Source organism: Scophthalmus maximus, chromosome 5, assembly GCF_022379125.1.
Source record: "Scophthalmus maximus strain ysfricsl-2021 chromosome 5, ASM2237912v1, whole genome shotgun sequence".
In the NCBI taxonomy this organism is placed as follows: Eukaryota; Metazoa; Chordata; class Actinopteri; order Pleuronectiformes; family Scophthalmidae; genus Scophthalmus; species Scophthalmus maximus.
Window position 1 is genome coordinate 22,414,925 of NC_061519.1, and position 17,918 is coordinate 22,432,842.

General features: G+C 41.9%; 1 protein-coding gene across 3 annotated transcripts in view; it reads left to right on the forward strand.

Moving 5' to 3' along the window:
* Positions 1–17,918, forward strand: part of LOC118310373 (guanine nucleotide exchange factor VAV3-like) — a 42,933-nt gene that overhangs the window by 4,902 nt on the left and 20,113 nt on the right. For 2 of the 3 annotated variants that reach the window (XM_035633268.2, XM_035633270.2), the window contains exons 2-15: positions 85–201; positions 5,183–5,241; positions 5,746–5,811; positions 6,471–6,588; positions 7,171–7,263; positions 7,534–7,602; positions 7,713–7,816; positions 7,950–8,049; positions 8,464–8,559; positions 10,867–10,935; positions 11,922–12,008; positions 13,419–13,504; positions 14,013–14,145; positions 16,921–17,030. In XM_035633268.2, coding sequence (XP_035489161.1) covers positions 85–201; positions 5,183–5,241; positions 5,746–5,811; positions 6,471–6,588; positions 7,171–7,263; positions 7,534–7,602; positions 7,713–7,816; positions 7,950–8,049; positions 8,464–8,559; positions 10,867–10,935; positions 11,922–12,008; positions 13,419–13,504; positions 14,013–14,145; positions 16,921–17,030 — 1,307 coding nt within the window. The remainder of the gene's footprint in view (positions 1–84; positions 202–5,182; positions 5,242–5,745; positions 5,812–6,470; positions 6,589–7,170; positions 7,264–7,533; positions 7,603–7,712; positions 7,817–7,949; positions 8,050–8,463; positions 8,560–10,866; positions 10,936–11,921; positions 12,009–13,418; positions 13,505–14,012; positions 14,146–16,920; positions 17,031–17,918) is intronic. The other variant, XM_035633269.2, reaches the window with a different exon arrangement.

Genomic DNA, 17,918 nt, shown 5'->3' on the forward strand with positions numbered 1-17,918 from the left:
GTGTGTAGGTTCAACGATTCTAGAAAATGAAAAATACCTAAATGTCATTGTCTAATGTCAATGTGTTTTTGTTTTTTTACGTAGTTCCTGTGCTTGAAGAACATCCGCACGTTTCTGACGTCGTGCTGTGAAGCGTTTGGGATGAAGAAATGTGACTTATTTGAAGCCTTCGATCTCTTTGACGTTCGAGACTTCGGAAAGGTAACGCCCACATCCATCGTTACGTTTTTCTGTCACTACACGGAGAAACAATCCTGTGTTTTTTTCATATGATGATACCCCTAAGTCTATGAGCTTTGTGAGACCTCACTGTTATACAAGGAAATCACTGTTGAATTCATCTAATGTTCATCTATGTTCATCTATTATCACTTAGCTACAGCTGAGTGATAATGATAATGTCTGTCTCCATAAAATAATTCAGTAGACTTTTTTTTCTCTTACAGTATTAGATGCATTGTTAGGAAAAATATGCCAAAATGTTTGACACAAAAAACAAATATGAGAAAAGAATGAATATTTTGCAGTATTTTCCAGAAAAGTTTGAGATTAATGTGAGCTGAAAAACTGAAAGTGAAATTCAGACTCAGTATTACTGGCTTGAGTTCTGATTTCTCTCAAGGCAAACCTTCTGTGTCATAGATGTGTAAAAAGTAAGTAAGGTAGGCTACTGCATGAAGCGAAGTATAAATTGTTGAAAGTAACTAAATTGTCATCACTGTATGTTCTCATTTTAACTTATTGTGCAAAGGTTAAATATATTACGTTACATTTCCTTCAGTGGCACATGCAAATTACTAAATGATATACTACTGTAAACAATGTTGTATACAGTGAGTAAGAGTAATGGTGTGTTTCCCTCTGATGGAGGCCCACGTGTACGTGAGTTTAGAAGCATTCTGATTTTGTCCAGCCAAGTTGCCGGCATGGCCTTGCATCCTCCCGGTGTGCGTCTGAAGGGGTTGGTCGTCTCTTTTACTGCTGTGTTATTGTGGGGGCTTGCACAGTGTTATCAGGTCAGTGGGTTTGTAGTGCACTCCTCCTCCTCCCAGCCACTCAGCAGACTCTCACTCGCTGCACAGGAGCCTGAATTCACTCCGCTGAAGGAAGCACACGCACTCTGACGAGCCTCATTCCCACCTTTCCTTTTTTCTCAAAGCATTTGGAGTCGTCAGACAATGTATGAGCGATCCATTGGGGAGATTCCTCTACTATTTCAACTATTTAAAACCTTATATAATAATATATAATATAAACATATTAAATAAATTGATATTATCTATTCATTTTATAGTTCATTACATTTAAAATACAAAACAAACAACATTTTCGTGCCCCTGTCTGTTCCAGGTGGTATTGCTGTTTAGTCAATGTCGTAAAGACATTGACTAAACAGCAATACCACAAGGTACCCGCTGGAGATAACGGAGGAGAAGTAAGAAGTATGTACACTGAAGCTCCTTCTTTGTTTCCTGTCTCTTAGCACTAACTGGCGGAATGCGTTAGCAACATGGCCGACTCAATGCCAGCAGCCTGGCTACTGTCCAAAGCAGAAAACATCCCTAAAAATCCCTTTTTGAACAAATAACCTAGTGTACACCCGGTAGTAATAATAAGTAGGCTGGTTGTGTTGTCTACTGATTATAGCAGAAAGAAGACGAACTGCAATATCGGTTTTGACGCCTCTCAAGTCACAGAGTGAGTGTCCGTCCGAGGATCACTCTGGCTTCATCTTTTTTTCTATCACTCTTCTTCTTCGCCTGCTTCCGTTCCTCCAATAAACGGGATTGTTTCCGCTGTTCGGATGCTTCACCGTCTGCAAATGCAGTTCCTTTGTGCCGCAGTTAAAACCACGTCCCGGTCGCCCAAGTGAATAACATGGTGAAAGCAAGTCGTACAGTATAGGGGGAACAAAATAAGCGTGTATGATGTATTTTTCTATTACTCCATTGCACTGTGCAATCAGCTTTAACATCCTAATGACAAGTTTAAGCCCAGAAGTTATCTATTTCCGCTTGAAGTAATTTCCATGGTATTTTATGTAGTTTGCGATTTTCGAGTATGCATGCCAATAAAAATAAATAGCAGATAAAAGAAGTGATCTTCAGACACCCGTAGGCAGCGCACGGTGAGAGAAGTATATTAGCTGTCTTTTATTTAGGCACATTACACTTGATCACAATGTTTAGTTCACTTCCCTGCAGGGAATAGAGAGTGGTCTGAAGTGTCAGACAACCATTAGGGAGCGCATGCTGCGCTTTGCGTGCAGTTTCCCACCCGGACCCTTTTCTTTCAGTTCAGTGTGTTTATGTTCTAAAGAAGCTTCCAGTTAATCTGGCCGGCTGGCAATCTCACAGGGGAGGTGGTGCCTGCCGGTAAATATGTGCCGCACATCCAAGCCAGGCCGCATAATCTCAGTCAGTCGTGTTCAAGAGTTGTCCATCAAACAAACAAGCTTCCGGCGCGGCGACGATTGCACCGCAGCATTCCCTGTTTTTTTCTCCTTCTTCTTTCATCATTCGTTAAAAATATGGCCGTTTGCAGGTTTAGTGATTGGACTGGATTATCTCCAGGGAGTGTTGTACAGATGGAACAAGAAATGCTCAATCTCTTCCTTATTTTCCCAGAAAACATCCAAAAGAGAACATCTCAAATCTCAGCCCGTCTAATCCACTCGGGTTGAGTTGCGCCAAGTCGGCCCGTAGGCCGAGCATTAGTCCGCTGAATATCCAATGAGGGCTCGCTAACCTACATTCCCATGGTGACTTACTACAGGCCTCGACCATGCTGACCGCATGCAGCAGCCTGGACGTGGGAGAGATGAAAGGGGAAGAAGCAAGAAAATGTGTTTAATTTGGCTTTTAACTGCAAAACGACACCAACCTCTTTAAGAGCAAAATGTCTGCCTTTTTGAAGATTTAAGTAAACAGAAAAAGAACATTTTGTGTTCCACTTGAACTTTTTAGTAAACAACGAGATGCCAGTCTCGTGTCTGTGTGACAATGAAACTACCGCCAGCAGGTGATTAGCTTAGCTTAGCATAAAGACTTTCCATCTGAAATGCTAATGCTAATGCTCATTAAGCTATAGCTGCTTTTGGGTTCCACAACAGTGAAAACTATACTAAGATGAACCCTTCCGCATCCTCCCAGGCCCTTTCCAAAAATATCAATGCATATTTTCGCTTATAGTATTTGATATCAGTAATACAGTAATGTAGCTGTAAAACGTAATGTTCTGTATGGTGTTTAATAATGTGCAAACCATTTGTTGTCTTCCGTTTATTGGAATCATGAACAACAACATCACCAAATATATATCCTTTTTATATCTTATTTCTATATATTTCATTTGTATTGTATGGCTCTCACTTATGATTCTGCTCTTGTACTTTAAGTTTTTTGTTTCATCTCTCTCCTTATACTCACAGTACTCGCTCCTTATTTCATTCTCACACAAAGACACAGCAACAGAATGGTCAGCAGGAAATGGTCATGCTACCTCAAAGTCTCACACCTCTGCATCCAACTCGCTGCACGCGCGCGTCGGTTTGGTGGTGACGGGTTTTTTTTCTTTCAGTGAGAGACAAAGAAAACGAGAGAAGTTTTATGACCAAATATGTATACAACGTTTATCAGTCTGAAGTCTGCCAAACCAAATGAAACTGGAGATCAGAACCAGTTTGAACTCCAGCAAACGAAATGATGAACAATGAGGCTGACGGTTCATTTGCTCACTTTTTTCATTTCCAGTATGAAGACGATTTGGATGTTCAGGCACTGCTGAAAGAGATAGTAGATGACAGGTGATGGGGTTCGATATAACCGCCTGTCCTCTTCCTGTGTGAATGAGTGCTGTGGCTTAGGCCGAACCCAGGTGTCTTGTGACATGAAGTGAATTCCCGTTTATAGCCTGGTAGATCATCTTTAGAACTGCAAACGGCGTCTGACTTATTTCTCATTTACAACAGTTGAAATTGTGAGATGATTTTAACATTCAGTTGTGTATCTTTATTCCATGACACCAGAAAACACACTCTGGCCCTGAAGGCCATTATCTGATTCAATGAAATCTTTGAATTGCTGTAATTGAGAGTAGATTAGAAATGAATTAGAATGATTAGATTGAGATGTGGGGGTATTTCTTTTGAAAACCTTGTCATGAGTGTAGATTAAATTCTGCTTCACATATCACATCCATCTAAACTTTCACTGCTGACAGTTGCTGATAGAAACTGACAGAAAATAACCGAATAATAATGAGAAGAGCATCAGTTCTTCAAGGGAGAAGGAAGAACCTGTACAGACGCGCTGGGAAAATCAAGCATTTGTTCCCTCTGTATAATAAAGTGTAAATCCTTTTAGGCTGTCTTAAAAACAAGTTGTTCTCACACTCGACTTGCCTGATGATCTGACTCTCAGTTTAATCCACATGTGGGAAGCAAACTCTTGGTTTAGTGTGGCCTACTTACAAAGTGTATTCTCTCTCCCCAGAGCACCATGAAAAAAGAGAAAGGAAAAGTCGCAAGGAGTCTGTCACAAATCAAATGTTCATGTCATTTCTTTGTCTCAAAAATGTATAAAATATATAATCTAATTTTAACACCAAACACGCAGCGAGTTCACTTTCTGAATTCCAGCCAAGAGTTGGTGTTCATCACATGTTTGTCAGTGCTCTGGTGATTATGTGAGACTTCCACTTATGGCTACCTTTGTACTTTAGTTGCTTTGTGATTCAGTGATTAGTGGTAAATGTGGTTTTCAACGTATTTTTCGCAGATGATTGCGGTTACTGCTTTTGCATTTTTGAAAATATTTGCTCTGGTTTATGTTGTGCTGATAGAAAGGGACATCGTGTGAGCCGCTAAATAGGAATACTGAAAAGGGAACAGAACAACATCCCCCCCCCCCCAAAAAAAATCTGATTTTAATCACTTTGGTAAACACGAGGCATCCATATTTGTTTTGGTTTTCAAGCAGTCTTGTGCCACTAAGAGTCCGACATATCTGCGCTGAGATAACTGGGCTGAATCTGATTTCCCCAGCAGTAATTACAACCAGTTTACACTGGTAATTATAACTGTGGCATTGGCAAAGCAACTCTCTATCTGTCTCTATCTCTTGTTGTCTCTCTTTCTGTGCCATCCATAACACAATGCACTGACACACCTTTGTCTCACCAGGTGATGGACACGCTATCCAAGCTCTCGTACACAACGATTGCACAGCAAGCAGGATTCAAGTAAGTCACCGCATGTTGTACAACACACAAACAGACTTGGACGTCCGCGGACACAAACGGACATTTCATGAAGTTATTGAACGCACGCATTTTAACACGCACCTCCACTCCACCGCCGTCTCCACTCATCACTACAGCCACACTTCTTGTCGGACTTCATTACCCGAAATGTGGGAAAGAAACCTGTAAGAAAGAGCACATATAGAAAATAGATGAGGATGAAGATGTTCATCGGCCTGAAACTATTATTTGTATTAGTTATTTTGTGTATGCATTATGTAAAATGGTTTTAATGTGTTGCTTGCTTTATTTTAAAATTGGACGTCAGTGATCATTTTTACTTTACTTAGCTGCTAAATCTGTTAAGTATTCCACTCAATTCTTTGGGGGGCGGCACATTTTAATACATAATTTAGTTTCCTTTCATAACTCCCGTCTTTAATAGTTTGTCCTTTTTTTCCCTGTTAAACACCGAACCTCACGCTGCTGTGCTCTCAATTCCAGGCCATTCCCGACAGAAGAGATCCTCAAAGACGAGGACATTTACAACAACCTGGAGGACTTGATGGAGTATGTATGAAGCTGCTCTCTGCGGGCCCGTTACTCGTGTTGATGGTACATGATTATTTTGCTCAGTAGCAGAACCGGCTCTGCTCATCATCCGTGCTCACCAGGGGTCTGGACACCCACATGTTCTTGGTAAAAGGCTTGGCTCCGTTTCTCTGTTACTGGCAGAGGAAATGAATGAGTAATTCTGCTTTGCTTCAGTGCGTGCACACCACCCACATCAAGGTTCTGGGTGGGTGATGTTTGACAGCTTGACTTGTATAGTTAAGAAAAACAAGGGCGATTGAGTATGTATAGATCAGATACAGAATTGTTATTGTTTTCATGTCACATTAGAGTTTCCGATCATTATTTATTGACTATATGGCCTTATTCCTTTTTGTAGTATTTCTCTAATAAAGGCAGTGATTAGTGATAAATGAGGAGTTAATGAGTGTGAAAGAAAGAGCTGCCATGTCTTGATTGTTCATATATTATAATATGACTCTATTATTTTTGAATGGATATAAATCAATTTGTAGGCACACACAGAACGAATAGCAAGCTTTCCTGCTGATATTGTTTACACTTGTACATTTCTCACTGCAAACAGCCATTCAAGGTGCCGTTGTGACTGATATATTTTTTTGATGTTCATGTGTGTATCCGCATGTGTGTTGTAGTGAGAATGTCCTTGAGGACGAGGACGACTTGTACGCCGCGGTCTACGGGCTGGAGGAAGACTACGCAGGTGGAGAGATCTATGAAGATCTCATGAGAACTGAGGAGCATCCCCCACTGGTACCACTATGAGTCAGACTCGCACACACACACACACACACACACACACACACACACACACACGGTATGATGTTGGACCCACAATATCTGAATATTGCTAACATTTCACACTTGAATTGCTCACCTGTTTTAAGTCATCTTCTGTAACTCAGCATCGGGATATATATAGGTACAATGACTCTTTATTACATATCAGGTAACGAAACAAATTTAGTGTAACTCCTGCATTAAAAATATATATTTTTTAAATGAACTTAAAGTATCCAAAGTGAAAGTACCCACCACGCAAAATGACCCTGTTCAGAGTGAAGTGCAGCTGGTAAATGTGTAGCCGATGTTGAGCATTTATTTATGCGATTGACTTGCTTAGTCATATTTTTATGATATACCATCAATTTGTATATATAAGTAGTTACTCTAGATGTCACATAAAAGATACGATTCCTTCATATACTGAATATCCCACTTCCTTCTTTACTCTTCTTTCTTCCCTGCTGCTAAACCTAAAGAAACACATCACATGATTCTCCTTCAGACAGTCATATATTTAAGGAAAACCTTCTAAGGTGTGTGTCTTTCCAGAAGCAGGCTGAGGTGGATGTGCGGAGCTGCTGCCTCTCCGAGATCAAACAGACGGAGGAGAAATACACAGAGACGCTGGAGTCCATCGAGAAGGTACTGAACCTCCTTAGATAATCTCCTCTGCATTTAGATCACACATCGTGACATGGCTCGTGATGCCAAATTCCAATATTTTAATCAGATCTAAGTTACGAATTGATATATTTTAATCGGCAGTTCAGGACACTGCTGTATTTCTAGCCTGGTATCTGCCATCTGATGTGATTTTGTTGTTATGGTTTGCTGCTAAATAATCAGGTAAAGGGTGTGAGAAGAGAAGCTTATTTGGTTTTTCTTTATTAGTTTTTCTTTTTTTTCCTCCAGTATTTCTTGAATCCCCTGAGGATGCTCTTCTCTGCGGCTGAAATCGACAAAGTTTTCCTCAACATTACAGTGAGTCCCTCAAGTTTTCCCTTTTTTTTTCTTCTTTTTTTTTGGTCACATAACTTGTAATAAAATGTTTTTGATCCGATACTGGTGGTTCTTCGCCCAATGTAATGCAGGACCTGGTCAAAGTTCACAAGAGTCTGATGGTTGATGTGCAGGACTCCATCTTGAACAAAAACGCCTTAAATCTCTACCACATTTTCATCAGCTACAAAGAGAGGTATTCATGAACTCCATGCATGTATATTTACCGTCATGGCGCTTTCTAATATTTTGTGTGGGCGGCGCATCATGTCTGAACTCTCCGTATAACGCTTTTGACGCGGCCTCGCTGCCTTCCCTCTGAATTGCAGACTGCTCATTTACGGGATCTACTGCAGTCGGGTGGAGATCGCCATCGCTGTTTTAGACATAATTTGCAAAGAGAAAGAAGACGTTCGCCTGAAGCTGGAGGTTAGACACCTGAGCACGCTGTCACACGCACACACAGAGACGCACAGCTAGTTCAGCAGTGCCCCCTACTGTCTATTTTGTGCACTACACACACAGTATGATGTTCTTTTCTTCCATTGTGTGTCTTGTTCGATCCAGTTTGACGAAACCGAAAAAATACAAAATTGCATAATATGTTAGTGCGAAGTGGTTTTGAAGTAAATGTTAGAAACAAAGTGTTGTATCATAAGCTGTGAGCTCTGCGTGGGCTCTGAGAATAGAATTGAATATGACGAAAATGACAAACTAGGCCTCGGTCAACGCCATGGCTCGGCAGTTTTCTAAGAGGTTTTGACAATATTGGGCCCTAAAGTAGAATGTCAACAGAAATGAGCTCATTAAAGAACATGACACAAATGCGTCTGTTTGTTCCAGGAGTGCTCCAAAAGGGCCAACAATGGGAAGTTTACTCTGAGGGACCTGCTGGTCGTCCCGATGCAGAGAGTCCTCAAGTACCATCTGCTTCTTCAGGTAGAGAGCTTATCTACTCAAGAGCATCGAACTATGTTTCACGGAGGACTGAGTGTTTTTTGTCTTTTAATCAAACGCCAGTAGGTCACAAGGGTGATGAGCCCCCAACTGTTCATGGCTGATAAGTGATTCTGGAGATTTGCTCAAACTGTGAGCTTGTCTTTGGACAGTACAACAGAATTATTACACCAAATGACACATTTTGGGCCCCATGACACCACAGCAGTAGTTTGCTGAGGCAGACATTAGTATCCATATTTGCCTTGAGGTTACCTGCTGTTGGTGGGACTCAGACTTCCAGGGATTCTTTTTTTCTATTTTATTTCGTTACGTTGTTTTTTTTGGGCCCGTGAGACTGATTACTGGGAGGTTTTGACATCTTTGATGCAGCAGGGTGTTTTCTGTGTGTCCACTTGATGGCGACATGCTCCACACATTTTCCACAACGTCTAAAGCGATCCTCTGCAAAAAGAAAAAAAATTGCATTAAAGCTTGATGATTTCAATTTGCCACTTTGTCTCAGTCAAGACATTTTAGTTTCACAGAATTTTGCCCACAGAGGATTCCAGGACTGGACAGGACAATTAATAATGATATCATTAGATGATATATTTATGTGGTAGTTAATTCTAATTTTTATTAATGTCTTGTGGTTCTGTGCAGTGAGAAATTATCACTCGAAAAGCAAAACATTCTGTTTTTGGAATGCAGCTTTTTTGCAAATCCACAAAATTCCGTCCCCTCTGTTATCCGTGTCACACAATCTCCCCTGGTTAGTATGAATCAGAGTTCAGCGTATAGCTGGCAGAGCAGATCGGGACAGTGACCGGAGAGTTGTATTAAACTGGTGTAGAGGGTAATGGCCTAAATGGTAAATGGTGGTGATCCTGAGTGTTCCCAGCCAACCCCCTCCCCCCGGGGGAGACACTCGGGGAAGGGGGCAAAAAGGAAATAAAAAGAGAGGAGGGAGAGGTGAAGCGGAAGTTAAGTGAGAGTGGATACGGCAGCGCTGCAGCGTTCAACACACGGAGGAACAGATAATATCTACATTTGAGTAGGAAGGGAGATAATGAAGGTTAGACGCACCTATCTTTGATATTAAACGCCCACAATGTACATGATCAAGTCTTGATGATATCATTTTCTACTAGGCTCAGCACACGTTACACTGCAGATGCAGAGGCGGCAGCAGAGTTATTAAAATGCATTATCTGTTGAGAGAAAACAATAAATCTAGGTAAGCTGCAACGCAAAAAAAATGACGATGCAGTTATGCGCCGCTGTGCTAAAATGGTGAGACGCGTGTAATGTGATCGTGCAATTACAGTGACGTGACTCAATCTGGACGAGTGTGAGCGCGTGCGTGTCCTTTGCTGTCTGACTGGTGTTTTGACGGTAATGAATCCGGTCTTCCACTGGAGACTCTGGACAGATTTCATCAGCAGATTGGTTCCTCAGTGCAGGTTCACTCTCCCAAAAGTACACTGCCATGTGTTGATTAATCAAACGGACACGCGTGTAGGTGTCGGCAGGGTGATGAGGTCAGAACATCTGTAACATCTGTATTTGTTTAAAGTTTTGCGAAAAGTTTATCCAACAGAGAGAGAGAAATCATCTGTTCACCTTTATTTTGTTATTGTTGGTACAGTTGCTGTTACTGCAGCGACAACACGTATATATGAACAGTATTTGGCTTGAAGGCGAGTAGGCGGCTGATCACACAGGTGATCCAAACATAGGTAGCGGGGCAGATACACAGGTAAACATTGACAGGAACGGACAAATTGACCAAGATGAAGTGACAAAAAGCTGACAATAAATACTGGCATGGAGGGATCAGAAAACTAGAAACAGCTGTGTGGTGCAGGGAATCGCTGGTGACAAAGAAAAGTGGCGGGAAAAACACAGAAGCAGCAAGTAATACAACAATTATCTCAAAAGCTAAGTGAATAGATAAAATGGGAATAAAGAAAGTGAGAAGTCCCAAAGAAAAGCAGAAGTGTGTTAAAATCATATTTTGCGTAAAGAATCTTTGTCAATCTTTGCCTGAAACCGTTTTACTGCCGTCAAATCAGAGTACACTAAAAAGAATAATGAGTACAAAAAGGAAAAAAACAACATGATGGAAACTGTCTGTGACCCAATTTACTTTAAAGTCAGCTTCATTGTCGAATCGCAAATCCAACCACTCGCGCTAAATGTGTTCGTCCATGCAACTGCATCGCCGTGTGTGTGTGTGTGTGTGTGTGTGTGTGAGACAGAGTTCTGAACGCAGTCCATCATTTCGTCTCCGTCCTCCTCCAACAGGAACTAGTCAAACACACCCACGATTCTGCCGACAAGAGCAACTTGAAGATCGCTCTCGATGCCATGAAAGTAAGTGCAGTGCTCATGGTTAATGGTGTGTAATCGCTGTGATTTCAGCTTGTTGCCAGTAGCGGGCAGATTTAGCAGATAATTCGCCAAAGTCTCTGCTACCATCAACTTTTATCAGAAGGAACCCCCCCCCCCCCCCCCCCCCCCCCAAAAGTCATGCATCATTCATGTTTCACAGCTCCGGAGTGGTTTGAATTGATCAAGAAAACCTTTACATTTCCATCACGTGAGTGAGTGCTGGATGCCCCGAGGACGTAGCAAGAGAAATGCAGGAGATGTACAACTTTTGAGAATTTTTTTTCAAAAACGCTTGAGCGGCGCGGTGCTTCACTCCCAGGGGCACACTGAACACGCCACAACATAAGCACGCATGTAAAAAAACCAAAAACAACTGAATTATTTGTTTGGAACTTCCTAAACTGAGGGTATAAGAGCCGGCATTGTTGTCAGCGAACAACCCGTTCCTCGTCGTCGTCGCGCCGAAGACACGTCTGTGGCTGATAGGTCCTCACTTGTGGGACGCTGATTGGTCCTAACCACTGTTTTCTAATAGCATGGAGTCAGACAGGAGTAATCTTGCTCATGCCAACTCCCACAACTGGATTTCTTTGCCTGATCTTCCACTCGCCGACAACAAAACCTCAGATCGGAGCCGGTGACCTTCGATCAGCAGTCGCCCATTGCGTATGCCAAGTTGATCGGCTGAAGCTGTCGACGATTCGACTTAACCTGCTAGAAATCCATTCAGAGGACGGATCACGTCTCTGACGAGTTCACACATCGCGACTGGCGACCGAGGATCTCGGCTCCGATCTGAAGCTTTGCTGCGCAACTTCCGACATTTGTGTTCCAAGTCGGGAAATTGGGCAAAACATTGACAATGCTCCGGAATTGCCCCGAACATCTTTCACTCTCTCCTTACTGAACGAACCCAAACTGACATGAGCTGTGTGTGTGTGTATTTGTGTGTCTGTGTGGTTGCCCAGGACCTGGCCCAGTATGTCAACGAGGTGAAGAGAGATAACGAGACTCTCAGGGAGATCGACCAGTACCAGAGGTCCATCGAAAACTTGGTAAAGCCGAAGTCTTTTTCTACAACTATCGGAAGCTGTTAGTGTACGATTTGTGAGGATGCGTTACTGGGAGGAAATGTTGTTTCCTCTTAGGAGATGCTCAGCTTTTGCACTTAGTCGTCATAACCCAGCGAGAACCCTAAACCTGGAATAGGGAATTAGCCTGTCCCAAAAAAAAACCCACAACTCCAACACGTCCAATAGATATACAGTACACTTGCTCTTTACTATAGACTTAAAGGGTTCATACAGATGAAAGTTAACATCATTATCTTATGAATTAACATATTTAATTGACTTCTTAATATCTTGTTCGTTTTTTCGTCGAGATTTATTCTAAAGGATTATAACTTAACTTATAACTTAAGGAAACCCCAATGACATGAAATGAAGCAAGTAGTTGATTTGTAAATTAGTTAGATCATTGAAAATATATTTTGTAACTATTTTTAATGATAAATCATTTGATTATTGTTTTAAAGAAAATGAGCTAAACATTCCCAGCTGCAATTCTTGCCTTCCTCCGTCATGTTTTAGACTGCTTTTCACAATGTTTTAACATTTTATGGAAGATCATTATTTAATTACTACATTGTAGAAACTGTGAATTAATCAGCAATTACAACTAAAGTTACTTACCGCAGCACTTTTAAATTAATTATCGCTGAAATTAGAGTATCAAATTGAACTTCCTTTGTATTTCTGGCAGAAACACATCGGAAAGTGTGTTTAATGCGATAAACATGCCCTCAGGGCCATATCCGAAATATTGTACATAATGCAAGTGATAACACCACTAAGTTTGGTTACAAAAATGATAACGGCATGAGGTGAGCGTGGTGGAGGCCAAAATCATTCAGTAGAACCAGTAGCAGAAAGCACAACCGGCAGCAGAGGTATCACGGGTAAGAGAGCATGAGAGCTTGTCAGGCCATAAAGATCTTCCCCTCGTCCTGATTGAACGAGATGGGCGACTTAAGGGACTGTCACTGGCGATAACAACATACAACAGGAGATGGTGTCAAAACTAACATGCCGTTTTACAGGGAACCGGCATCCGCTCGAGGAACTGATATGTAAACAGGCTCTGGTAGATATGTCTGGTGTTTGGGTTACGTCTACTGTAGGTGTAGCTGAGGGACTGCCTGCGAAAGAGCTGACGGATCGATATCGGACAAAAGAAGAAACCATTAAGAAGCACTTGAAATCATGGATGGATAAAAACCCAAACTCAAAAACAAATTGAATTTCAATGAAAGACAATTCAAACGGCTAATACGTGCGAGAATGTCTGATAGAGTCTCTGCGTCAAGAAGCTGACGTGACCAAACATGTGGCACATCAGGCTTGAGACGAAAGGAGACGGACACTGTAAAACGTTCTTTGAATCCACCTTTGCTTTGCTTTCAGAATCAGCCACTAGTCACCTTTGGTCGGCCGAAAGGAGACGGCGAGGTGCGCATGATCTCCAGTGTTGACAAGAGGAGACAAGACAGGTTGTTCTACTTCAATATTACCGTCCTTAAAGATATATAAGGATCAACAGTGAGAAATATATACTGTACTAAATACTAAAGAATATCACCGCTGTAAAAAGAGTAGGAAAATAATGCTTAAACGCGTATCATTGCTATTAAATCACTACTACTATGTATATCATGATTGGGATCAAATAAAGGGTAAATGTTCAGTCATGAGAAGCATCAATCAATGAAATCTCAGAGCCCTTTTGATTACACAATAATAATATCATTCTACAAAATTATAAGATTTGGATAAGAAGATAAAAAATAAGATAAAGTAAGATTAACCTTTGTTAGTTCCACCATGGGGACATTTCCCCTATTGCAGCAAGAAGAAAATGAGAATAGAAACGTCAATCAAAGTAATTAATACGTAAATATGCAATATAAATACATGGGCATACAACAAAAATAGGAATAATATAGACAATCTCAACAGAATATATACAGAATATGTAACTCTTCTCTTCTTTTTGTACAGACACATCTTTTTATTTGATGTGGCTGTCATCGTGTGCAAGAGACGAGGAGACAACTACGAGATGAAGGACATACTCGACCTCAACTACTTCAAAATCACGGACAACCCCACCTCCGACAGAGAGGGCAAAAAGGTCAGTCGGCAGGAAAACACACACAGTAGATGTTAATACTTGCTTGAATATTGGATCTCCATCTGTATCCGCCGCGATAATAGCAATCCAGAATTATACCCTCTGGTTTGCTGGTGCAAGGTCAGCAGGGTTTTTCTCCTTACTGGAAAATCCTGATTTAGAAAAGCTGCTCGGCTCCCTTTTGACACCTCACACAATTACTTACAGCGCGCCATTCTCTCGCCCCGTGGGAGCGTTTGCAGGCCGCATTGTAGTGGCGGGGACTTGTTGATGTCTTGTTGATGTATGCACACAGATGGTTTCTTCTCACTCTGGTGCCGATTGCAAATGTGAAACTGACAGCTTGCCAGAATATTGCGGTTGTGTTGTTTTTATCATAGAGACTCTATTATCATCCTCATTTACACTGTTGTCATGATGTATGTGTGTTTGGGTTTTTTTTTCGGCGTTTTGATAGTTCCATTGCAGATTGGTATCGTGTGACGCCGGGTCACGGGCTCGGTGCCTTTCTCTCTGCGTGTGTGTTTGTCATTTTTCATGGTTGTGTCCAACATGATTTTCTAAATTAACAATATTGCACGAAACATATAATGACATAAGCAGTGTAGTTTTGCAGGGCATGTTTGGATGTGTCATTACCCCTTATTTTTATCCCATCCACCTCCCAACAAAAAGCTCCATCAATCATGTGCTGCAAAAAAATAAAAATAGAGGACACAGACATGTATGCGAAATAATTTGCGGCCCGACAGGAAAAGAAAAGAACACAGAAAAAGGCAAAGATTCACAGACATACAGATACAGTGTGTACCTACACACACAAACACACACACACACACACACACACACACACACACACACACAGACCCCGCAGGAAAGAGATGCTAATATGAGGTGATGAATGTGTGCAGTCCTCCAAGGCTGCTTAAAGCTATATATCATTTTCTGCTAAATGAAAACTTCAGTGTGTGTGAATGTGGCGCCACTGAGCACCCACACAGTCATCAATGATTTAACGCTTCAGCTGAGCTCCAAAGCACTCGGGGCTTTTTCTGGGCTGGCCAATCCTGCCCATGGGCAAGGCATTTAACCTGTAAGTGCCGCAGTGGCGCTTCTTGGTGGCCGGCGGTTGAAAACCATGGCTTTTCATGGATAGCTGCCACATCTGAAAGTGTTGCTGAAGAGGAAACAAGCAAGCGGGAGTTTTACTTTACGCCCTGATTTTTCATATAATAAATGTTGATGCCGTTCGGAAATCTGACTGCTGTAGTTGAGGTCTGGCAGTTTTTTATGCCTTAGAAGTATTGGTAAAGTTCCTTAATGTAGGACTTTTGAGCTCTCTTCTGAACTTTGGTTCCTCTGAGGCAGATAAGCAGACTCTGCCTCGCTGTCATCTAAGCTTAAGTCCTCTTTGGGCCGAATTCTGGTTGAACCTCCGGTGCTGCAGCTCTCTTGACATTGACAAGATCCAGGATCCAACACAGTCTGGCCGGTCTTGGCACCACAACGGAAAAACTAAAAGCCAGTGAGAGCCGATGACACCACTGATAGGCGTGCATCTGATTCATGTCTGACAGAATGTGTCTGATGAAATCATCATTTCCTGTCTTCGCTGGCCTGAACATAATACTTTTGTTTGACAATATGGTGGACGCATTAAGAAAGGGGGCAGAAGAGGAGATAACAGGGATAATGGGAACCTCAAACCAGGCCAACAACAGAACCACATTTTGTGATCATCTCATGCCACACCAAACAAATTAAAACAAATATTGTTATGCACGGGAGTCATTTTCTTAAAAAAACGAACTGAAGGATTTAAGCCACTAGCCGGCTAATATTGCTAAATATCATCAGCATAAAGGAGAAGTTTTGACATGTGAATGAGAGTCAGAGGAAAAGATAATTTATGCTATATACAAAGCTATAGCCAGCGCTTAGTTAGCTTAGCACCAAGCCCTGCAAACAATGTGGAAGCGTTAGCCGTCCGAACGTTGCAAACATCTGTTTAGCGGCACCTCTCAAGCTTTATATATATATATATAACACTTTATATCTTTTTTTGTTTAATTTGTAGAAAAAGCAAATAAGGTGTAAAGTGCCAGACTATTGGCCATGTGCAGTGATTTCCTGGTGTGTAGTCATCAATGTGCGGTTGCCCCGGTAACCCTGTCCTCAGTCTTCATGTTAAGCTATGCTGAGCAGCCACTGGCTGCAGCTTTAAATTTGCCTTCGAGGCACGAGGGTGTTATCGATCTTTTCCTCTGCAAGACGTTGAATAAGTGTGTTTCTCAAAATGTTGTAATGCTCCGTTAGCATTAGCTGTGTGAATGGGGAATAGTAATATTCTGTGGGAATAGAGGAGTATTTTTCATTGCACTGCATAATTTAAAGCTCATTTGTTCTTTCCAAGGCTGAAAAAAAAATATTGAATCTTGACTTTTCTATTCTATTCTATTCTAGCCAGTGCCAGTGCCAGTGCCAGTTACAGTGGATGATGCACTGTTGACACCTAAGCTTACAAATACACCACAACAATCCTCCGTGTTTTTTTTGTGCATATTTACGACAATGAAGATTTGAAAAGCATACTTCACTTTTGACTCGCCTTTAACTTTTAACTGTGCCACCCATCATTGGAAGCGTACATTCCACGAGGCAATCGTCACGGTATAAATTTAGCCATGGTATTTATAGATATGCAAATGTTGCCGGCACTTGCATGATGAAAACATAAATTTGTCCTAATCGCTGTCCTCTTCTTCACCTCCACAGTGGTGCTATGGGTTCTACGTGACTCACCAGCAGGGGTACACAGGCTTTGAGCTCTTTTTTAAGACCCGAGAGCTGAAGAAGAAGTGGCTGGATCAGTTCGAAATGGCCGTGTAAGCACACAGAGACACCAACACCACAGTCCGGGCACTTTGTGCTCAACACAGAAGACCATTGTGTCTATCAAAGGGGGAAAAAAAACCCCAACACACACCGTGTACTCGTGTGTGTGTGTGTGTGTTTGTGTGTGTGTGTGTGTGTGTGTGTATTGTTTATTTGTCTTTGTTTGCATGCGTGTTATTCCAAGGCCGAGAGAGGTGTTGACTCCTGACATGTGCACTGTTTGATCAGGTCTTAGCTGTGATCAAGCACACACTGCTGACAACAGCACGATAACGTGCACACACCCACACATACACACGCACACACTCACAAACACACACGCACGCACACACACTCACACACACACACACACACACACACGCACACACGCACACAAAGCACACGCGCACACACACACACACACACTCGCACACACACACACACACACACACACACACACACACATGCTCACACACGCAAACACACGCACACACACACTCGAATCAGTGCTTTGCCGAGGTCAGTCTTTTGTATTATTTTGTGACTGTGGGAGGTTTTTGCAGGCAGATATCCTCCTTTGGTATGTTGATCTTGGAGAATACAGCGTTGTTTTGACATTACTCTCTGATTGACTGAAAAATGCTTTTGTCTTTGGAGTGGATATGCATGATAACAATATCCCCGCTCTGCTCACTGACTGCCCGCAATATAGCCTTTTCACTTAGTATCTTATCGTCGCAAGACAACGCAGCGTGTGGGGAAACAATGCACATTGTTATTCTTTACCCGAGTACTGTACGAGGAAGCGCACGTCTTTGACCGCTCGGCCCGTGGACACGCGCTGAAAACCTCCTGTGTAATTTCCCAAAATTTTGAAAAGAGAAAACCATTCTCACCTC